The 23,117-nt window shown below is 48.7% G+C and overlaps 5 protein-coding genes across 5 annotated transcripts; 2 read left to right on the top strand and 3 right to left on the bottom strand.

Moving 5' to 3' along the window:
* Positions 1-4,434: 4,434 nt before the first annotated feature.
* B0H65DRAFT_552586 (uncharacterized protein) lies at positions 4,435-4,985 on the top strand (the record flags this gene model as incomplete). The annotated part of the gene is made up of 3 exons (XM_062829898.1): positions 4,435-4,497; positions 4,530-4,612; positions 4,883-4,985. 3 exons carry the CDS (start codon positions 4,435-4,437, stop codon positions 4,983-4,985), a joined length of 249 nt encoding a protein of 82 aa, XP_062677544.1.
* A 1,812-nt stretch (positions 4,986-6,797) lies between these two features.
* B0H65DRAFT_501769 (uncharacterized protein) lies at positions 6,798-9,501 on the bottom strand (the record flags this gene model as incomplete). Its single annotated transcript, XM_062827847.1, has 4 exons — positions 6,798-8,216; positions 8,272-8,874; positions 8,937-9,312; positions 9,372-9,501. 4 exons carry the CDS (start codon positions 9,499-9,501, stop codon positions 7,151-7,153), a joined length of 2,175 nt encoding a protein of 724 aa, XP_062677543.1. The 3' UTR covers positions 6,798-7,150.
* Positions 9,502-11,366: 1,865 nt separating this feature from the next.
* Positions 11,367-14,799, top strand: B0H65DRAFT_312255 (uncharacterized protein). Its single transcript, XM_062823319.1, has 3 exons — positions 11,367-11,785; positions 11,847-13,099; positions 13,159-14,799. Exons 1-3 carry the CDS (start codon positions 11,570-11,572, stop codon positions 14,603-14,605), a joined length of 2,916 nt encoding a protein of 971 aa, XP_062677542.1. The 5' UTR covers positions 11,367-11,569; the 3' UTR covers positions 14,606-14,799.
* A 569-nt stretch (positions 14,800-15,368) lies between these two features.
* Positions 15,369-19,689, bottom strand: B0H65DRAFT_552583 (uncharacterized protein; the record flags this gene model as incomplete). The annotated part of the gene is made up of 3 exons (XM_062829897.1): positions 15,369-17,811; positions 17,994-18,232; positions 19,366-19,689. 3 exons carry the CDS (start codon positions 19,687-19,689, stop codon positions 15,369-15,371), a joined length of 3,006 nt encoding a protein of 1,001 aa, XP_062677541.1.
* A 1,243-nt stretch (positions 19,690-20,932) lies between these two features.
* On the bottom strand, positions 20,933-22,713 carry B0H65DRAFT_435120 (S-adenosyl-L-methionine-dependent methyltransferase; the record flags this gene model as incomplete). Its single annotated transcript, XM_062825176.1, has 4 exons — positions 20,933-21,297; positions 21,370-21,990; positions 22,078-22,358; positions 22,463-22,713. 4 exons carry the CDS (start codon positions 22,711-22,713, stop codon positions 20,933-20,935), a joined length of 1,518 nt encoding a protein of 505 aa, XP_062677540.1.
* Positions 22,714-23,117: the final 404 nt, after the last annotated feature.

The raw sequence follows: 23,117 nt of genomic DNA, 5'->3' as shown, positions 1-23,117 counted from the left end.
AGAAATATAAACGATTCTTTAATAATTATTTCTATTAATAGATTAATACTTTAATTAGCAAAGAAGATGAGGATACGCTCTATATAATAAAGGTAGCTAATTCTATTTATTTTATTAATAAAGAAGAGGATTTTCCCCGTTGCAAAAAGGTTATTAATAATTATTTTATAATTAATAATATTTCTATTAATAAAATTATATCGGAGGATATGATTAAATTTTATAAAAAGGTTAATAAACTTCCTAAGACCGACGCTTAAATTTAAATTAAATTCCCAAAATAATATTGGTACTATATTAATATATTTAAATAGGAAGGTATCAAAGTCCTTCCCCCTATTCGATTTTACGATCTTAAATTCGAATTCTGTCCGGGAACTACGCCGCCTGCCTTTCGCGGCCGTACTTTTAACCCCGACGAGTTTAACGTTATTAAAAAGTAAGTTAATAATAATTTTAAAAAGAAATTTATTAAGCCTTTCTAATTCGAAATATTAATACCAGTCTTACTTATTAAGAAACTAAATAATAAAGTACGCGTATATATTAATTATAAAAATATTAATAATATAATTTTTAAATTCCGTTACCCTTTATTATTAATTAAAGAGACCTTCTATGCAATTTACCGCGCTAAAATCTTTACTAAATTCGATATAATTATTACCTTTAACCGTAATTGCGTTAAATAGGGCTACGAATAGTTAATTACTTTCATTATATAGTTTGGTCTATTTGAATTTTTAGTAGTACCATTTAATTTATAAGGCGCCCCAAGGGCTTTCTAAAATTATATTAATAATATCCTTTATAATATCCTTAACGTCTACGCGATTGCTTATTTCGACAATATTTTTATTTATTTTAATAACGTATAAAATTACGTACGCTATATAAATAATATATTTAAGAAATTTATTAAAGCGGGCTTTAATATTAATATTAATACATATAAGTTCTATACAATATATATAAAGTATTTAAATTTTATTATTATATCGGGCGGTATTAAAATAGACTTGGAAAAAGTTAAGGTAATTACCAATTAGTAGGCGCCCGAATTTAAAAAATTCCTATAATCCTTTTTAGGCTTTACGAATTTACCAAGAAAGACGCGGTTCAGATTTAGAATAGTAATTATTAGAAAACTTTCGAATCCTTAAAGAAAGTTTTTATTAAGGACTTTGTATTTAAAATCTATAATTAGATTAAGAAAATTATTATTAAAATAAATATTTCTAATTAGGCCGCCGGTAGTACTTTCTTATAATACAGTAACGACGGCGTTTTCTACCCGGTCGTCTACTTTTTAATTAAATATATTTCCTAGGAATATCATTACAACGTCTATAATAAGGAGTTATTAACTATTATTAAAATTTTAAAAGAATAGCGGCTGGAATTTAAAAGAGTTTAATAGCTATTTAATATTTTATTAGACTATAAGAACCTATAGACCTTTACAATTAATAAGTAATTTATTTAGCGTTATATATAATAGTTTTAATTCCTATCATAGTTTAATTTCTTGATTAAATATACGCCGGGCTCTAAGAACCTTTATTTAAACGCGTTAAGTTGCAAATTAAACGACCGCCCTAACGACGTAAAAAACGACTGATTTATAGCTAGAAAACGCCCGCTCCTAAACCCCTCCTAATATGAGAGCGGCTATCTCTTTAAGGAAGACCCTATTATAAGGTTTTCGCTATACTTATTAAATACAGAGGACTTTAATAATAAATTGATTAATAATTTAATTTATACGAATTATAAAACCTCCGTCTTTCTATAAGAATTCATATTATATTTAACAGACGAATCTTAATAGTAATAGCCCTTAACGATTAAAAAGGTTTTTTATTATACTTTTTCCAAATATTATATTGTTAATAGTATTATAAAGTAACAAAGTAAAATTATTATTAACTTTTATAATAAGAACTTTTAATTATAATTAATTAATTACTAGTATAATTCTCCCGAGGTGGGCTATTTTAGCCGCGACGCTATATATAAATTCTTATAACGCGATTTCTATTAGGAAGGTATATATAATAATATAAGGTTCTTTTATAAAGGCTATTTACTTTCCGCGAAGATAAAATTATTAAAATACAGCTCCGCTGGTTATTTAAAACCTATAGTCGTCGCTCTCGCGCCCTAAATTACTATATCCGTCGATTATATTATCCCGGTACCGGAAAATACCTATTTAGGATAAACCTTTAAATACATCGCTATCGTCGTCGATTACCTTATTCAAATACGTTATTATATCCCGACGAAAATATTAGAGGCCGAAGAATTCGCGGACCATTTTATTAATTATATTTACTTAATATATAGCTTTTTCAATAGTATCCTATTTGATTAAGGTATTTAATTCGTATTACGTTTTTAATTTTCCTTTTATAGAAAGTAATTTATTATCCGTAAATTAACCTCTACTTTCTACTTATAAATTAATACCCAAATCGAGTATATTAATATAGAAATAGAATAGTTCCTTCGCCTATATATTAATTAAATATAAACGGATTGGGCGAAATAATTACCCTTAGCGGAATTTATAAATAATAATACCGTATTTTCGATTATAGGTATTTTATTATTCTTCGCGAACTACGGTTATTACGCTCGTATAGGTACCGAATCTCGTACCCCGCCGCTGCCGGATCTATCATTAATTTAGTTTCGAAAGTATTATAAAGTTAACGAATTTGTAAATTATTTCTAGAAGATTTAGGATTTTGCGGTCTAATAATTTCAATATATATAGGAATAGTATAAGTATAATACTAATAGGAAACGCGTCGATTCGCCCTAAATACTACGTTAGCGATATAGTCCTGTTAAATATAATTAATTTTACTAACGGTCGCCCTTACGTAAAATTTTTACTTCGCTAGGAAGGACTATTTAAAATTACCCGAACCGAATTTTATACTATTTACTTCGCCCTACCGATTAACATAAAATATTCGCTAATCTTCTACGTTTCTATAATATAATTATAATTTAGTAAAGGATTACTAAAATAAAATACATTATTAAATATTCGGGTAAATAACGGTCATATTATAATTCGAATGGATGATTAAGAAGAATATGAAGAATAAGTTTTTGAGAAGTTTATCGATTGCGCTTAATTAGGTGGCAATTTATATTAATATTACTACGTTAAATAGAAGATTAGGAACCCAATTTAAGAACCCATTAATAATATTATCGATTATAAGTACCGCTTATAGTAATTTTATTGTAAGAACCCGGATAAACCGGTTCTTTTAGAGGTTTAGAACCTCCTATATTGCTTCGTTTCCGACTTTCTAGTTGCCCCTGATTTTCTAGCCGCCCCCGACTTTTTAACCGCCCTTGCTTCCTTAGCTCCCGCTCCCGAGTTGCCGTAGCGTTATTCCGCCCGCTTCCGAGAGGCCGCTTCTGTTATTGATATAATAAGACTACTCCCGGATTCGGTTACGGTAGTTAAAATAAATATAACGGTTAGTAAAGAGGTAGAGGATAAGTTATACTTAGTATTTAGTAAGATTATACGACGGTTAATAGATATATAGTTAAGAAAGCTGTTTACGACATAGTTTATAAATTATAATAGAATATTGGATTTAAAGGGATAAACTTATTATTATACGTATATATAGATTTTTTAGCTCTACGAGCTTCTTTTGAGAGGGGATAGTATTATAGGGCTAGCCTATAATGTAATTATATTATATTAACTATATATATACTATGCTAGAGCTAGTACTATAGCCCAGAACTATATACTTACGTACTAGTTATATGCTTTAGTTACGTACAGCCTTATGTGCGCGCGCACGGATTGGCCTGCCTGGGCTCTCGCCTATATAGCCAGTCCTCTACGCACACTTCCCTTTCTCTCCTTCGTATAATAACGCATATCTTACCCTACCCCTAACGGTGCCCTCTCGCCCCGTGATACATTTTAATTATCCGTTAATTTAATAATTAACTATATAATAAAATTAAATACAATATTTTATGAAACGCAACCTTCGGCCCCTTCTATAACTATATTTCAAAAATATTATTATTATCGCTATAACAGATCGGACTTAAGCGCTCGTCCTTAATTAAGAATAGATTATTTAAAACTATCCTATTAGCAAAGGCTTAAATATCTTCCGTACTTTATTCGAATTAACTTACTTCTTCGATGTCGCTATTACCAAGCTCAGCAACACAAACGTCGCCTCCCTCGAGCCCAAGAACACCTCTACCGGAACTCCTTCCATCACCTCCTCCACCCCTGTGGTCCGTCACACACCAGTGCGATCACAGGCATGTTCAGCACACATCTACGTGCTGGACATGGCGCCATCGGACTTGGATTCTGAAGATGACGGAGCTTAGAGCACTCCTGATTCTGAAGGCCCATGCTTCGAAACCATGTCTGTCCTCTCGGACTTCTACCCGTCCGATGATGAGATAGACTGGTTGTCAGACGAGATTGTTGCGAGTCCCGCCACACGGGCTCGTGACAGTCGGAGAGCCGCGCTTCTGACTTGGCGCCGGTGGGAGCTTCGGGGCTCTCCGAAGCAAAGGAGCGGATGCGCGAAGCCGAAGAGTACGCGGCTTGGAAGAGAAGCTACGATGAACGCTTGGCAAAGGATATGGCCATTAGGGCTGTCGAAAAAGAGAAGGAGGAGAAGAGAATGGCGGCGCTGGAGGCACACCTCCAAAAACAACGAGAAGCCAGGATGGCACCACGTGGCCCTAGGGTCATCAGAGATCCCCTTTCGGGACGAATTTTTTCAAATTAAATACCAAGGTTTGTCTATCTTCCACGACTAAACACTTATCGAGACCACTAGAACTGACCAATCAATCTCAACAGACTCAAGAGTTCGGTTGCCTCCCTCCCACACCAACAAGACATCTACAACGCGACCACAACCAGCCAATACTCAAGGAGGTCGATAGGCACGCGCGTATCTTGAGACGAGGAGTTTGGAAGGAAAGGGAAGGGAGAACATAGTGGGGGAGACTGGCGGAAGACGGACTTACAAGCAGTGGGGAACGTTCTTTGAGGGGTGGGAGACAATGTTGGGAGAGACGTGGGAGACGGGGATAAGGAGGAGAGAATATGGCGGTGGAAGACACATGCATTGATATTGGATACCAAAGGAGGGAGTTGGGGCGTTTGACAATACTTTATTTTTTGGAAATGCTTTTTTTTTGGAAACGGTTGGGACTCGGAATGGGACGAGAATTTCTCTTTGGATGAAATACAACATCACTACTTCTTCCTTATCCCATCTTTGAAGTCCATGCAATCTTGAATCCACTCGTATTTGCCTCCAGTGACCTGTCCAGATGCCACTCGTTCCCTAGCGAGGCACTACAAGTAACGAGTCTCTGTGGTTGAGTATTGCGGATTTCGCCCGGCAAAATGAATAGAACTGGTTGAAAGCAGCCTGGACCAGCTCGAGCCGATGATTGAACCTCGTATGGCCATGGGACCGTCTCTTTGATGGTTCGCTTTAACAACCTAATCGCGAAGCGCCGATGCCGCATGTCGGATCTCGTTGTGTCATCGTCGGAAAGGTTCGTCGTGGAAAGACATTGAAAGCTGCAGTAGACCTTCGAGGGATAGTAAGAGATATCAAGAGCGATGTAGAATGGCCATGCGTGGAACAGAGTTCTTCGCGTTCGAGTTGGTAATTCCGACGCCACCGTCCGCTATGATATTGTGTTTAGCAAAGAGACTTTGCGCTGATTGTGCAAAAGAGCTTGAAACATCGATGTGGATTTCTGGCCAGAACCAGTCTAGAGGAAGTCACGATGTAAAGTGGTCATCCCCTGTCCTAACCTAAAGAACAACAGCTCACTCCCATCGTCCTTGCCTTTTAATCAAATCGTCCTTATACCACGGTCAACCTTACGCTAGGGTTCTCTAACATCCTTAGTCACAAACTAAACTAGCATCACAAACCAGCTTCCACAAATACAGCGACCGACGAAAATACGTACACACAAACACACACACCCCCCCCCCCCCGAAACTCCCAATTCCTCGAATTCGGCATCAACCTCCCTCCGGAACTTCCAATATCTACACAGAAACCAATTCCATTCCGCCGCCACGAGAACCCTTGGCAGAGAGCATCCGGCGTGGCAAAGAAAATACCAGGAGCGTCTCCGAACGAAAGGATCTAGCCAGGAGAGCGGCCGAGCAAGACAGGAAGGAGACGACGTTCGGTGCAGGGGGCAATGGAAGCGCATCCCGTCCTCTCCAACGACAGGCAGAAAGCAAGAAGCACGGAACGTAACGAACCCGAGTTCACCTTTTTGTTTTGCTGTCGGGTAGGCGTGATGGAATCATGGAAATGGGTCCAAGCCCCCGGGGGGTTAATGAGTCAAAATCTAGAGGCAGATATGCCAACAACCCCCCGGAAAGGGACAGTGGTCGAGCGGTATGGTGCGCAGCTTTCATTGCAATCCAGGGTTAGGCTCAGGGGCACATGCCCGCTTAGGTTGGGCTGGTGACCGTACTACACTACTACAAATAAGTAAAACAGTACGGGGACAAAGTAACTGAGCGGGCCCCTCTGGGATAGTATATTGTAGCTGGCGTCTTCTGGCTACGCTAAATAGGGCTCTTCTACTCCCTCCCAGTTACTTAGGAGTATACGTCCCCTGTTCGATTCGTGACCGAGACATTTCCACTTTCTTTTTTTTATATTCACAGTCGTGATGTAAATACAAATACAATGCGTATCCGAAGTGGGTTCCTGTGTGCCTGAAGAAGTGAACCGGAGCAGGCAGGTGCCTTACAAGAAGATAACAGATAAGTATTACGTCAAATGACATTATCATAGTCAGCGGTATGTATAGCAAGAGGCGAGTGACTTGATCAATTTTGCCGGGTGAAATGGGTATTGACATGTTGCTGCGTTGGTTGGTTTAGGTAGGTAGATATGTAGAATAACGAACCGCCTTGAAGCTATCTATATCCAAGAAAATAACACCGCAAATAACGAAGGCTGCAAAGAAGATTGCAATACTGAATAAAATGGAAAAAACCACTCAGCAACCGTGGTTGAAGTGAGCCACGAACGAAAGGACAGGCATAGAGGTGGAAAACAGCTAGATTCGACCTAAATCATCGACCGTTGTTGTTCAACGAATATCCGCCTGGCGGCCAAGTCTGTTGTTGCATCGGCTGGGGTCGATGCTGTGGTCCCGAATTCTGTTGTCGTTGATGTTGTTGATGTTGTTGATGTTGGTGTTGTTGGTGTTGTTGGTGTTGTTGTTGCTGCTGCTGGTGGTTCTCCCATCCTCCCGGTCCCTGCGTATGCGCCCGTCCTAGTCCCTGTGTTTGCCCTTGGCCTTGCACCTGTCGTTGTCCCTGCCCTTGTTGCACCTGTCGCTGTCCCATCTGCTGCTTCTTCCCCCTAAGCGTCTCCATCAGATCCTGCGAATACATCTGGAACGTCTCCCCCAGCGACAGCGCATCCTCCCACCGGGCACCGTACCACTCCAGTAGCTTGCCGATCTGTCCAAGCGCGGTTATGGCCCGGTCAATGTTGGGAAGGGTGGTATTGGTATCCGACAGCCTCTTCCTCGGCAGAGGCGGCGGGGCGACACCACCCTGCTGCGAAGCAGAGTGCGAGATGGTATGTGGCGAGAAGAGCAGAATGTCCGCGGCCTCGGATCGGAGGATGGCGGCGAACTGCGTGCCGACGAAAAACAGTCGCAGGACATCGTGGAAGGTATACAGCCCCGTGCTGATCGACGCGTCGGCCATGCCGCAGAGCCCGCTGATGTATGAGATGGCGTACTCGAAGATCAGAAGCTCGCCGTAGGTGGAGAGGTGCGGCGACCGGATGCCGGGCGAGATGCAGAAGACATGGTTGTAGTACATTTCGAGCTCGAACATTTGCCGGATGGAGGCGTTGAGGGAGACGGGTAAGGTAGAAAACCAGGCGTGCATGTCGTGGCACATGCGCCAGATGAAGGCGGTCGAGTCGGGAAGCGGGTGCGAGGGCGAGCCTTGGAAGAGGGATTGGTACCAGGTGGATTGGAGACGGCGGATGCGGTAGAGGTAGGTGGAGGCTTCGGCGATGGGTGAGTCCTTGTTGGGGGTGTCGGCAAGGGCGTCACGGACTTCGGAGGGAATGGCGTCGTCGGCGAAGGAGAAGGCGCGGGCGTGTGCTAGACTTATGGCTCTGCAGGGAGGTTAGTAGCTTGAATAGAAAGGGCTAGGCTACAAAGGGTCATTACCTGTCTAGGGAATAGGCGCTGCGGAAGATTCTTCGACGGAGTTTGACATCGGTTATGCTCATGCCGTGATGCTCAGGGGGGTCTGCAAATGGCCCTTGGTCAAGGATCGCACGGCAAGTGAAGCCCAGAACCTGCCATGTGTCGAAGTGATCGGGGTCGTAGGTCGAGTAAAGAGTCAGAAGCAAAAGCGACTGGATTTGCTTGACATTGCCTGGTGAAAGGACTTCCTGTGCAAAAGGCAAGGCACAAGCAAGATAATCGAGTCCATCCAGGTAATGGCTGTCATCCTTCTGTCGGCTCTGGGCTGTGGAGCCGATAGCAAGAACCATCCAAAAGAGCCAGTACTCTGCTGAAGTGAACTGCCTCTGGCTTGTTCGGTATATGTCTTGGAGGAGACCATTGAAAATATTGCGGGAGAAGGCCGGATAAAGCTGGTGGACGCTGCTCATGTAAAAGTCGGCAATCTTACTGGCCTTGTCATACGGCGGCAGTCCGACAGACCGGGACTGTGGCACGAACTTGTTTGTGGAAGCAGCCAGGATGATGGTGGCGAGGGAGAGACGAGTCTTCTCGTGGTCTTCCTGGGAAACGGGGTTAATTGTTCTGAATAGAATGAGGGTTGGTTAGGATCCGTTCGGACAAGTTGACGCAATGAGAACACATACACTGAGCTCAGTGAGGCTATAACCTGCTCGATCTCTTCATCCCCATGTAGGCGTGCTGCCCTCCGGGCAACGTTGACTCTGATATTGTCAAGAGAATCCCGGCGATCTGGACCCCAATCATCGGTCTCAGGGTCCAAAGGGCCGGGAGCAGTGGCGGGATCGGGACCAGGCTGGCTCTGCGAGGACATCTGCGACCGAGCGTAATGGAGCTGTTTCTCCAGCTTCTCGACCCTAGCTTCGAGAGCTCTCACGTAATTTGGTTCCCTCCCTCTGATGAAGCGTTCGCTGATGGGCATGCACTCGGATTCGCGACCGAACTTGACACATGAGGTACAGGCCGGAAGCTTTCCGTCACACTTGATCTTGGCACTTCGGCCTACATATCTCCAACTGTCAATATTGGCGCAAATTGGGTTGACGTTCAGGCTGGCTCACATCTTGTACACGCTGTGACTGGGCGCGATACTTTGAGCACGGGGTTGTCGAGGAGGTCTTCTTCAGTCGCTTCCGAGTCTGAGGGGAGGTCCGCGTGTGGATCATCCCAGGTGAAAGACAATGTTGACATTGGGGATAAGGTATATAGAACAACGGCTCAGGCTTTGTGGAATGACGAATATAAGATGAACAGAAGCTATAAAGCGACAAGTGAGGTCAAGTGTGGATAAACAGAGTTGATGTCAGTGAGAAGAGATGGGACGATGCGTGATGAAGTGGGATGAACCCGCAGCTGCACTGTCATTTTACACTTTAGTCAGCGGCTATGCAGGTACAGGCTGAGCTCCTGTACAAAATATTCTTTTGGGGTGGGGTAAGCGGGTTGTCATTCTCTCTTGTGCTCTATCCGCTTCATTTGAGGTCCTACAAACAGACAGATAAAGAATGAGATTGTGGCATTTGGAATACCTACGTCCACAGCTTCTAACATAGACTAAAGGGGGTATACCAACATATGTAATGCAATCCATTTTGGACGGCCATGTCCACCAGGACTTTGGAAGTTTCGCATATGTGCCTATCCACTATTCAGCTCTCAGCCTCTCGTTCGTAGGCGCCGACGGTAGGTTGCTTGCTCTCCCGAGTCTTTTTTGTCAGGGGCACCTCAGCCTCCACGACTTGTTTCAGCCAGACGCAGAAACCGGGGGAAGGACTGCTGAAGGTTCGAAGCTTCCAAACACGATCAAATTCCATCGGAGTTTGACACATGCCATGCGCGGGACCTGCCGCTGCGCATTCCTGGGCCTTTTCTTCTTTGCTTTGTTCCGACCGGGATGAACAAGGGGAAAGTGGCTATACGAAAGATACGTACCTTTTCCGCCTACATCTTGCAAGCCAAACCAAACCCAAGTACCTGCGATTTTCTTCACAACCGCTACATCAATCTCAGCACAACCCAGTATATAGCTAACCTGTATAAAAAGGCCCCTTTTGGATGCGCTAAATTTACTGGTGAAGTCCGTTTTTTAATACAGTAATTTTTCGTAAAGTTATAGTAAAAGTCTTAAAGAGGAGAGACTTGGGGTTGGACTAGCGACTTGGCGCCAAGAGACACTGCTTGGCCACCAGAAAAGGGCGAAGTAGAGAAGGTACGTATCTTTCGTATAGCCCTAATAATCGATACCAGCTCTGACATGATCTTCAGGGTTTTACATCCGGATGTGTCTTTTTCCCCTTCTTCCCTGCCCCACATGGCTTCATCGTAAACTGGGGTACCGAGGTTATTCTGCATCAGAAACGCCTCACTGGTGACCCGATCAATGGAATCCGAATGGGGGTTGTAAACATGGAGAGCACAGTTTGAAGGATATGCCGATGTACTCTTGACATTTTCTTCACATTGAGATAGGCGATGAAAACAAAAGACCTCAATGGAAGTGTTGATTTCTGATTAGTTACAAGTACCGAACAGAGCTGTGTAACTCCACCTTATCTTATCCTCTTATGCAGTATGCGAGATAAGTGCGGCTATCGGGCCGGTACAGAAAATAGGCGCCGCACGGAACTGAATGCTATTCTCACTCTGCCATCTCAAACCGCAACCACCCACTGCCGTCCGTCCAACTGCCCTCTTTTCGTCCCTCGGTCTGCCACGCCGGCTCGCTGCACACTCCCGTCCACGACCACCCTTCTTCTCACGAGGTGGCCATGTTACTCAGCCGAGACGGTCCAGAATTTCGAACGCAATCCCATCCAATCCATCGCCTATCGTTGCCCTGTAACTGTACCCTAGCCTATCGAGGAACCCTGCTGGCGCTACGTCGCCCGCCATGAATCTCCCCCACTTCACCACCCACTCGTTCCGCCGACATTCCACGCTAGCCCAGCGTTCGGACAGGCCTGAGGAGCCCCAGCTTGTGTCACTGCAAAGTGCAACCACCAAACAACACTTTGACAAGCCGAGAGCCTCTTCACCAAATCAACTCTAGTGTCCTTCGATTCGTCATCAGGCACTCGAGAGCTCATATATCCACCTTCTCTGTCGACAACTCCGAGGCGTCTCCCGCCCCCACGCCATGCTTCACGTGCGCGCAGTGGGAATCTCAAGCTGTGGTACAACTTGAACTCAACGACTCCAAGCCGAAACCGAAACCCCGCCTGTCTGTCTCTACAACCTCAACCCAGCCAGCAGCCAGCCCATGGATGCTGCCGAGATCGTCCGCCGGGCCCTGGGCTCTATCGCCGAAAGAAGATCCTCACATCAACACCTACAACCACAACCACAAGCTACGCCCTCCTACTTCCCCTTTCCGACCCAACAACACGCCGCACCCAGGCCTCCCGCCCCTCGTCCTCCACGCCGCGATGCCTCCAACCTGGGATACACGTTGACGGCATGCTGCAGATGTCGCCAGGTATGTCTCTTCCTACTTGTCGAGTCTGCCACGTTCTAACCCGAGACTTCGTTCCCACTAGAGAAAAACCAGATGCGGTACCTCCTTACCTCGATGCATGCCTTGCGAGCGAGCGGGCGCCGTTTGCGAATACTGGGACTCGACCTTGCAAAGGAAGGTCAGCCGCTCTTACGTTGTCAAGCTACGGGACAAGCTGCGCCGCCTTACCGACGAACTCGCGCAGTTCAAGACCGATGAACCAGACCCACAGGATCGCCGACAGAGTCCCGATCTGTCCAGCAGCCTGGTGCGACCCAACGTTACCGATGAGATCTCTTACTGGTTTGGGCCCAGCAGCGGTGTCGGCCTGCAGAGAACATTGATGGAGGAGGCTAAGCGCTACATGGAATCCGAGTCGTTTGCGACCTGGAATCTGTTATCCGAGAGCGTTGCCCGGCGAGGCGACAGGGCAAGCCGTATGCAGAGTATCTCGACAGGGCGCAAGAAAAGCTACCCCTTGATCAGTGAGATTCCGGTTCAGCAACTACCGAAGCGCGCCACAGCCGACAGGCTTCTCGAGGTCTACATCCAGAGAGCTCAGATATGGGCTCCAATTCTTCACGAAAAAATCCTTGAGGAAAACGTCAATGACGTGTACGACGGCGACAAGGACCCGTACAAGAGGTTTGTCGTACACATGGTGTTTGCTATAGGTTTGCGCAAATTGTCGTCGCAGTTCGCCGGTCTCGCCGACAGTTTCTACATCGCTGCTACAGAGTATTTCTGGCAAGTTATACAGCCTCGGGACCTCAAATCGCTACAGTGCATCATTCTACTCGCTCAATACTACCTGTTGTGCCCCTACAAAGCACCTGGCTATTACATTGCCGGACTGGCGACCAAGCTTTGTCAGCAGCTTAACATTGTTGACGAACAGACTATCTCCTCAGGGGTCGATGAGCAGACCCTCGATATGCGAAGGCGGTTGGCTTGGGTGACCATCAATAACGAATTGGGCTTGGCCTACATCACTGGACGACCAAACGGCTTTTCCAAGAGTCATGATGCGATCAACCTCAAGTTCTTCGAGAGCCTCCCGGATGAGAATATCACCGCGGATGGCATCAAATCCGGGCCTGCTTGTGTGAGAAAGCTGGTAGCCATACACTTTTGCAAGATGACCCTCCTGCAAGCAGAGATACGACGAGTTTTGTATGAGCAAACCATGCCTAACGTCAATAGTGAAGGACATTCCTGGGTCGCGAAGATGCACAAAAAGCTGGAGGACTGGCGGGATTCTGCTCCTGAGAAGGCCGAGCAATGGTGCAAATCCTTGTATGTTTCTTGTCCATTTGCATTGTTTTCTATTTTATCGCTAACTCAAGAATCCGTAGGTTTGCATTCTGCTTCCACAACATGATGATCTCCCTATATCGCCCATCACCGCAAATACCAGACCCATCTGCTACAGCCGCCGCCAAGTGCTACGACGCGTCCCGCCAAGTCATTGAGATTTCAAGCACACAAATCAAGGCATCGGCCATCGACGTCACATACATTTTTCTATCGACTATCCACACGGCGTTGAGTACTCTGCTGTGGTCCGTTTCCTACGCCGAAGTTCGAGCCGACCACTCGGCAGATGAAGTCAAGGACATCACGGAGACTGCGCTGGAAATATTTGACCAATGCTCCGAATTCTTGCCAGAACCACAAGCCGTTTCGGAATTCTACGACGTCTTGATTTCGGTCTCTCTACGCCGCTATCACATCAAGGAAGAGCCCGTCACTCCTACTCCGGGCTTTCAGCACTTGCCGAACGCGAGTGGATTTGGTCAGCCTGGCCTGCTTAATACCACCATCTCCAGTCCAGACATGTTCGAAACGCCTCAGGATAAGGGGACACCGATTTTCCGGGCTCCCAGCTTCCGCTATGTCTTCGACGGCACTCCCGAGCCGGAGCCGCCAACAGATCTCCAAAACTCACCATTCCGCCCTTCCCAACCCATGTTCCGCTCCAATTCGATTTTCGGGAGCCCTTCGACAGATCCTGGCCGAAGGCTCTCTCACTGGGCCCCTGAATCCACTACTTCCGTTAACCACAATGTCCCGGTAGACGCCCAAGGGCCACCGACAGGCCGTTTCGAACCGTCGATATCACCGCCAACAGACCCCTCCACCCCGATCGCCATGCCGGGAGCATTCAACCCACCCACAACTCTTCCGCAAGCACCAGTACACGTCCCCGTCAATAATCTACCGATAACAACAGAGCCCCTCACTGCCTACCACCTAGCCCCCAGCCCAGCGATGCCCCTCCCGCAACAAGCACCGCCGCTAATACCGACAACCACAGCGCAGCAAGCCTGGTTCAACCCACCCCCACCGCTCCTCTCACCACACACCTTTTCCTCAAGCAGAGGCAGCATCAGCCTCTCCGGAACTGCCAACGACGTCATGCTCAACCCCGGTCTCGGCCTCTGGCTCACCCGGTTCAGCGACAATTACTCTCTTAACCGCGGTCCACCGCCTACTTCGAATAGGTGGGGACCTGCTTGGGCTAACACTAACAACAATAACAACCCCAACGGCGTTGGTGCTCCGGGTATGGGAGCACCCTGGGGAGCCCAACAACAGGCACCCCCTGGCCCTCCCCACGGCTCTATCGGAGGAGGGTTGCCGCCAAACAATAACGGTAACATGAACAATGTCTGGGCTACGCACTGGTTGGATCAGAGACAGGGAAGTCTCAGTCAGGAACAGCAGGATGAATTGATGGATGTGTTGGAGACGGAGGGGATGGCGGAGATTGATATGTTTTTGAAGATGGAGACTTCGTGAGCGTGAGCTTCTTGTCTGGGTGCGAGTGAGTCTCGGGGGAAGTAGGATGTTTTTGGATTGGGATGATATCGTATCTTGGAAAGACTCCCGGGGCCCGTGGCTTTAGAAAACTTGGGCTGGGACTGGATGAGGGAGAGGTGATCTGGATAAGGATAGGGATCGTCAGGGTAGATGGGATTTGGATATGTGGACAGGGCACTGAGGGGTGAGGGCAGCGCGGGCGGCAAGATCTGTTTTTAAGGTAGTTGGTGTATGGAGTATATTTCACATATCGGTAGCGGGATTGTACTAACAATTTTGAATACGACCTTGGCGTGAATCTGTTAGACTTGCATGGGGCACCTTACACTTTTGCAATTTCGATGATCGTCAGGGGCAAAGACGACTGTCAGACAGATAAGGGTTGGGGTTGAACTAGCAACTCGTCATGACTCTTCACGACTCTTGAAAAGAGGATGGCAACCAAAGAAAGAGACAACATGATGTAGAGACGGTATAGGCGCTGTTTAACGATGTTAAATTTAACTGTCCAACTCGATGCTTGTTTCTGGTCCGCAATACTCGCCAAGAAAATCTAGAAAGCACATCATCAACGGTCTTGTTACAATCAGCAACATTTCGTGTGATACCCCATGATCAATATCTGATACTCGCTAGTCGATACTCAACATCATCAGCGGAGAAACTCAGCCCAGCCCAGCCTAGCGTTTGTAAACCCGTTGAGAACTTCGAAAAGACTAAACAGGATCCCCTCACAATTTCCTCACACATCCCCCGTACCCGTACAACTCGCTCCAGCCCCAACCCCAGCCCCAGCACCAAGCCCACCAGCAGATCCAGATCCAGCTCTATTCTTCGAAACCACTTTCTTCTTCTTTTTCCTCGCCGTTCCGTCCCCGCTCCCACTGGTCAGTCCAGCATTAGGCGGTGCTTCCAACAACCAGCGCGCAATGGCCGAGGCGCGGTCCGTGGAGATGGGGTACTCCTTGCCGTCGTCTACGGACCAGCGGCGGATGTTTTGTGTCGGTTGGGTTTGGGTTTGGGCTTGAGCTGTTCCGCTGCCGTTAGTGGTGGTGCTGTTGGGTGGTTTGGTGACTCCGTTTGTGTTTGTCGTCGTCGGCGTGCTGTTACCGTTGGCGGTACTTGGGGTGGTGCGGGTAAGTGCGGTTGAGGTTGAGGTTGAGCCTGAGCCGTTGGTGGGTTGTGAGGTAGGTTTGGATCCGTTGGTTGCGGTGGTGTTATCCTTTGGCGGCGGCGCCTCCAAAGCAAGAGACTCGAAATCACGGCCGGTGAGCTTGGCGTCCATGGCTGCCACGGCGTTGTCGAGCCGGTAATCGTTCTCCGCGCGCAGCTGACGGGCCTTGACCGCCATACGGAAGGAGGCTTCGTCTTTGATCCTGTCGTCTCCGAGGGCGTCAATGATGGCTTGGTGCTGGATACGTTCCTTGCGCTGCTTCTCGGCATCGGCGGCGTGGTTTGTGTCGTTGCTGGAGGTCGAGCGGACGATGGCTCCTGGTTCTGCCGGACCCCCGGTTGGAGGTGGTGGAAGGGTTTTGTTTTGCCTGATGGGGCCTGGCAACGCTACCGGCACTGATCCGCCGCCGGTAGCTGAAGGTTGGAAAAGTGGGAGAGGTGCTGGGGCGCAGAGGTCTTCCCATGTCCCCGCTAGCTGGATGAAGTTCCCGGAGGCGCGGAGAACCTCAGTCCAGTCGGCGCGGGCTGGTGAGCGACTAGCTTGGAAGATGGGATAACCATCGGCGAGGCGCGCCAGTCGTGCTACCATGTAGGCGTGTCGAAGTAGCTCCTTGGCTGATGTCTGGATAAGACAGTGACAGAGGAGAAGAGCGTGTAATGCGTCATTCATCAGAGGATGGTAGGTGAGAGTCTCCGTTGTCGTCTGGAAGGCAGCGAATGTGGGTTGTTGTTGCTGTGGGCGTACGGGTGTAAGCTCCGTACTAGGATACGGAGGCAGGTCAGCTGGGGGAGACGCTGCGAAGAGGTCCGAGAGAGCAAAGATTCGGTGAGTAGGTTGGCTCTCGCCAGGTTCGCCGGTCACGGGAGAGTCAGAACGGGAAGCATGGGAGAACGATCTCGGGACGCGAACCCCATTGGCGGCGTAGTTGACTTTCCGGGCAAAGTCTTCGGCGATCTCGATGGGTAGATCAGGCGAATACTCAAAGTGCGACAGATAGTTTATGTAGTCTTTCAGCGCACGCTTGGCGTTGTGACGGACGAGCTTCCTCGCCTCCATCACCTTTTTCTGGGCGTCTTGCTCGGCAGGCGTTAACACGGGTATGGCCTGTGGTGTGTTGCCGTCATCAGAGATATCACCATTCGCAGCTTTTCCTGCAGCAGACTTGGCTTCGGCGGGTTTGGATGGGAAAGCAGCTTGGACGTGCTGACAGGCAATGGTCAGATAGACGCCAGCGCGTTGGAATAATAGCTGAATTTCCAAGCTATTCGGCTGCTCCTCCTCCTTGAGCACAACGTCCTCGTGTCTTGGTCCGCCAGATCGGGCTTGAGGATGATTGTGGTGCTTTGGAGCATTTTGTGGTAGCCGGTAAAAGCGATGTATCCTGAGGGCTTCTGTCAAATCGGCAATGGCGCCCTCAAAGTCCTCCTTGAAAATCCTCACAGTGGCGCGGGTCCTTAGTGGCTCTCCCTGGGTAGATTTCTCTGATATAATTTCACTCAGGGCATCCAGGTTGGTGCATTGGGCCAGCTGCCTACTCGGTATTTTCTCGTGAAAAAAGTGTACGTATTTGGCGTCGGCATCCTGGGGGTTGCGCTGGAGTACAAGCGAGGCCACCTCCTCAAGGGGAGAGGCACTTTGCATTGTAGCCACACTGGACGCTATCTCATCTAGATGGTATGCTTTGGAAAGCTTCTGAGTCGCCTGTTCCCTCATTCGGTGTTTTCTTTCTCGACTGAGCTTCGTTTGCCCGCCCGGTCCAAACAGTCCCAGAGCATGATGAGGGCCGCCGGACATATTGTGCTGGGATACTGTTGCCACACCACTGGCGGCACGTACAGCCAGATTTGTAGCATCATCGACGAGGCGGCGGATCTTGACAAGATCAAAGAAGACCGAGGGATCGATAGGCCGCGGCCGTGGGGTATTGTAGTTCAAGTTGGCCAGAGTCTCGAGGATCTCAGGAGGGAGCTGAAGCCATGGGCCGTGGAAAGACGAGATATAGCGCCAATGCCTGGTTGATATCAAGGACAGAAGGTCAGTGTATGGTTCATGGGCTCGCTGGGCGCATAGGGAGGAGGATAGCTAAGAAGGTCAAGAGCAAGACATGGACTTGGAGAAGACCAAGGACGGGCAAAGATGGCTCTTCCTTGGGCCAATTGGCAGTGCTATGGGTCGCGGAGGGGAACGGCGCACTTATTCCGACAGATGATGAGTGCCGGCACCGGAGGCGGTTGTTGCTGTGGCTGGGTGGACGCCTTCGTCTTTGCCGTCTTCTTGCTTCCACTTCCACTTCCACTTCCACTTCCACTTGCGGGATCTTGGGTCGCGGGAACAGCAGGCGACTGTACCTCACTGGCGTTGTCCTCGGCTGAGGTCTTTTTCTTCTTGGCCATCTTGACAGTTGGTCGGTCTTTGCGACTAACAGTGGGGAACTGTGTTGCTCGGTTGTGAGTGTGCCGGCGATGCGATGACAATGGGGTGGGGGCGAGGTCGCGATAGTCTCGAAGGGGTGGTCGGGAAAACGGGGGCACCGAGGCTTAAGGATGAGAACAATAAAGAGCCAGACGGCGACTCGAGTCCGGTGGTATTATTCAGCGTAAACGGTGGCCGTCATCGAGATAGAACGCTGGTGGCCGGCCAGTTGTTGTTGTTGTTCAAGGTTTGGTCTCGATTCTCGAATTCGACTTGCATTTCCCTCGGCGGTTGCGTTTGACGTCAAACCAATCTGTTAGTGCACACCCTGTAGTTTGCGCGGAGTGGGGGGCCTGTAGGGCTGCTTAGGGGAATCACCGCACTATCGGGGGAGGGCACAGCGGCGCTGGAAGCTGCACCCCAGGCACCAAGCAGGGTCTCTTATCGTAGCCGCCAGATAAGCTCGTGGAGCTCGAGATCAAATGTGGGGCCGGGTTGTAATTGTAACTTTGGTAAGGTAACTTCTCAACTCCTTCCACATTCTCTTCTCAGTTTCACTTCACCAGACCAAGTCTCCCTTCTTCAAGATCTTCAATTGTCAATTCGTTTACGATGCTATTCCAGTCTCACTGCATACATATACACAAGCTTTGTCTCACATTCAACCCCTGGATGCAACTACCACAAACCGCTCACCGTTTCATCGTCAATCAATTACTCACCACCAACCCCAACCCTCGAGTCTACCGAGACATCTGTTCTCCCTGCCTATCCAAAAAGCCATGTCATTGTCACTATTAGGAGCGGTTGAGGAGTCAGCAACTGTCAATTTTCACGATCTATTTCCATCACAATAACTTGATAGGGGAATGGAACACTTACCTGGGATCATCTGCTAAACCACGAAACATCCGGAGCCGGAGCCGGAGCCGTCGTAACCGCCGTCGACTCCTCAGCCCTTGGAAGCACAAATGTTCCCTTTTCTCGCCCAACGAGACATTCGCATGCCCTCCGTATCTGATCTTCCGGTCGACCCCGCCATTGGTTGAGGACAGTGTTCCATCATGGGTGGCGCCCTGGCTACCACCCTTCGTCGTCGACCAAGCCGAGGAAGAGCTCTGGCCGATTTGGTTGGGATCTGTGTGGTAGTCACCGTCGTGGTCGGAATGATGGTCTTGGTAACCGTTCGGGTGACGGTTATGGTGACTGTTATGGTGGTCATATCCGGTTCGCTATCGTCGTCGCCGTCGTCGTCATCGTACAGATGGTGGCCACCGAAACGCACCTTTGGGGGTTTGGCTATCGGCATCGGCGAGACTGCGGGTGGAGGAGTCTGTGGTGAGTGGAAATGCGGGTTGGGCGGCTTGAACTGGTCGCACAACTGCTGGACCTGCCAAGTAAGACGAGCAAAAGGACTCGGCCAGCTTCCGGTTTGTGTCGGGTTCGTCGACCGGCTCAAGCAGTTGGAGGAGGGCATTGTCCTCGCACCTGTCTTGGTGCTTGATGCTTCTCTCACGGCAAGTGCGTGAGGGGGCCGAGAGGACTGAGTGAACGAGTAGTAAGAGGCTCCAAGGGAGAAAATGCGTCAGGTTCATGGTGGTGAAAAGAGATTCGTTGGCTGTGCTTTGGTCAGACACAAATCCGCTGACCTCTACACCTCACCTCGCCCGATCATGGGCATACATCTACATATAAATGGGTGGCGGTCATCTCGAAAGCTATCGGTGACGTGTGCGAGTGCGCCGAGGTGGCAGATATCGTGGCTGGGATTTGGAGTTGGAATGCTAACCTCCCTCCTGCCATCTAGTGTCTCTCTACTGCCCACATTCCGTGCTGCTAGTGCGAGCACCCACACATTGGAACGAAACCCAAGTACTCTGCGGCATTGACAATTAATTCCAATGCCTTCTCTCCCTGCTTCTAGAACTCTGATTGACGCTATCAAGCTCGCATACACACTTCCCAGCCTCTGCACATGTTGTGGGCTTCTATATCTTCAAAGTTTCATGAACAGGCAAATTCATCTCAGTGATCCGGTATGACCCACGGCCTGCTTGCCTACGCCCTTCACAACACTACTCTGTTTCCTTTGACTGCCTTCCAATGTTTCGCAACGGTCTATTCCACCCTCCAGCCTGACGCAGGCTTCGATGCCCTGTCTCCTAGCGGGGGATATGGCCGAGGAATGCATCGAGCCCTTCTTCACCAACAGGCTCACTTCGATACGCACCATGAACCGTCAGCGAGTCGCGCATCAAGCGCTATGCATTGACCAGACGTCGACTTCTTCGTGTGTTATCTTCTTGCAATGACCGTTCTATCGAAACACAGAGTTGCCAGGTGACCCTGTGTGTCAAGCAAGTTTGGGAGAAGCACGATCACTGTCATGTTTGGGTATACTACATAAGGAGGGTATCCGTTATCCCAGCACAATACAAGTCATATATACAGCTTTCCCCTGCCATCGAGGCCTCCATCGTAACGCAATCAATCCTTTGCTTTACACTATTGCTCTCCCATCACTATCTACCTCAGTTCAAGAATTAAACACAAAGGGCAGACGCTCTTGTCTACACAACCATCCCTCATCATAACCCCGAATTCCTTGTACCAGGCCCTAAATTTCAAGTCGAGAAAAGCGAGAAAAGCGAGAAAAGCGAGAAAGCGGATAAGCAAGATTGCCGAAGCTAATCGGCATGAGAAGTAGGTAGGCGTGGTTCTCACGCAGAGACCTCTTCGCTCCAAGTATCCGCGAGCTTCAACTCAACCACGCCATGGGCAGTTCCCTTTGGATCCATGTACACTCGAGAGATCTCCAAGCCGGCTTCAGCGGCGACGGACCTCCATTGATCAAGGCTGCGTTCCTTTCCGCCGATTGAAAGCATAGAGAAATCCTTAAAGGCAGCGTACATCTGCTGAGAAGACGGCTGCGAGGTCGTAGGAGGACCCTCTTCTGGAGTGATCTGCTCAGAGATGAGGATCCGAGCTTCGGGGGAAAGTGAACGGGCAACGTTGCGCAAGATATTGGAGCATACAGGATCCGAATAGTCGCGCATGATGTGCCGGAGGTAGTAAATCAGCGCGCCTATGAATGAGTTGTTGTTAGAGTCTTGCTTGATATGTCAGCACAAAGGAGGAGGCGAAGTTGTTTGCTTACCCTTAACAGGACTCTGGCAATGGAAATCCAATGGCAGGAACCTTACGCCCTTCATCTCATCGTCTTCTTCTTGGACACCTGCTCTCCTTGCACCCTCCTGAACGACGTCGTCCAAATCATGAACCACACACTGGTGGGCCTTCAAACCGTCATGTCCACCATACTCCCTCAAAAAAAGTTTAACCGAGTGGCCGCCGCCACCGCCAACATCGACCCAGACCGTCTCACGTCCGCCAGCCCTCGCTTCAGACAAAACCAAAGTCATGTCGTAAATGCCGACGGTCGGCACCCTCGATGAATGGGTGATAGACATGGCCTTCATGAACTCGGCCATACGCTTTGGATCCTGACACACCAAGTCAAAGTACTTTAGCTCCGGCTTCTTCTCGTGCACAGTCAACGGTACATGGTTGACGCCGACGGGCTCACGGCGGCCGTACGTGTCAAAGTAGGACGGCAGGGATGCGGATACAGACACGATGTTGGTGTGCAGGAGCGAAAACATGGCCGACATGGGGTGTGTTGAGACGAGAAAGAGGGACGTGGGGGTGTGGTATAGACATAGGCCATCCTGGGACCGGCCGAGGATGGCGGTTGAAGTGAGCATTTTGGAGATGCGGACTAATAAAGAAGAGGTCATTAGAATAGCTTCTAAAAGTCTGGAAGCTATATGAGGCACCAAGATGTGGGGAGGGAGATGAGACTTACTCAACAAGGACTGCTCAACATTCACTTTCTCTGCAAGGTCGGCAAACGAGATCCCCCCGTTCAATTCGGATTCTTCCGATCCGGAACCATTATTGTTGGTCACCGTGATGGGGATGGGGATGGGGATGGCATCAAAAATACCCCAGTGCTTGAAAAGGTTGATGGCCGATACCACACTCATCTGCGCAAACAATCCCATGATCACCTCCTGCGGAGGAGGACGAGCAGCACCATCCGATGACTTTTCAACAATGGGTTTAGGCGGAACAACAACAGCCGCCCTAGGTTATAAAGTCAGAGGAGAGATGTTCCTCTCGTTGTTGTTTGGGGGCGTTCCTGGCAGTGATGCGCCCGAATCCGGATCCGGATCCGGAGATGTTACCACGCCATCATCCTGTAGCCCGCGGAGGATGCCAGCAACTGCTTCACCTCAGTCAGAACTGAGAAGGCCTCCTCCATGTCGCGGTCGGAGACGTCTCCGCTGGTGTTCCTTTGATCGGCGGCTTGGACATTCTTTTTGTCGACGAGATATTGGCCAGTGATCTGGTGAATGGCCTTCAACGACTTGATGGCGCTCGCGGCGCTGTTGTTGCCTTTGGGAACGCTGCTGCGGATGGCACTCGGTTTCGCATACATGTTTTTTAAGCTCAGACCAACCGCCTCTTAGAAAGAGTTAGTTCTTGGCCACGCGGGCCATAGTGTGGAGGGTGTTTGGTTGTGCTGGCTCTTGGTTGTGCTAGCTTTTGGGGGTTTGTGTAAAGATGGGGGTGATAGATGATAAGAAGGAGAAAGATATGATGGATTTCACGGTAAACCTCACTCACCCTTATATACACGACAATCAACTACACGCCGCCCTGAATGGTTTGGGGGTGCTTAGTCAACACGGACTTGTTCAACACGGACTTGATCATCTGCCCGCTGTATTCATCCAAATCAAGTAACCGACGAGTTATCAAGGCCATGCCAACAGAATCAAGGGTTCGGATCGACGGCGGCCGCCCGACGGATATACCGAAGAATCTCGGGAAACTCGCAAA

Source organism: Neurospora tetraspora (genome assembly GCF_033439725.1).
Source record: "Neurospora tetraspora strain CBS 560.94 chromosome Unknown B0H65scaffold_8, whole genome shotgun sequence".
Lineage (NCBI taxonomy): Eukaryota > Fungi > Ascomycota > Sordariomycetes > Sordariales > Sordariaceae > Neurospora > Neurospora tetraspora.
The sequence above is the reverse complement of the archived record's forward strand: the minus strand, read 5'-3'. Positions and strand labels throughout refer to the sequence as shown.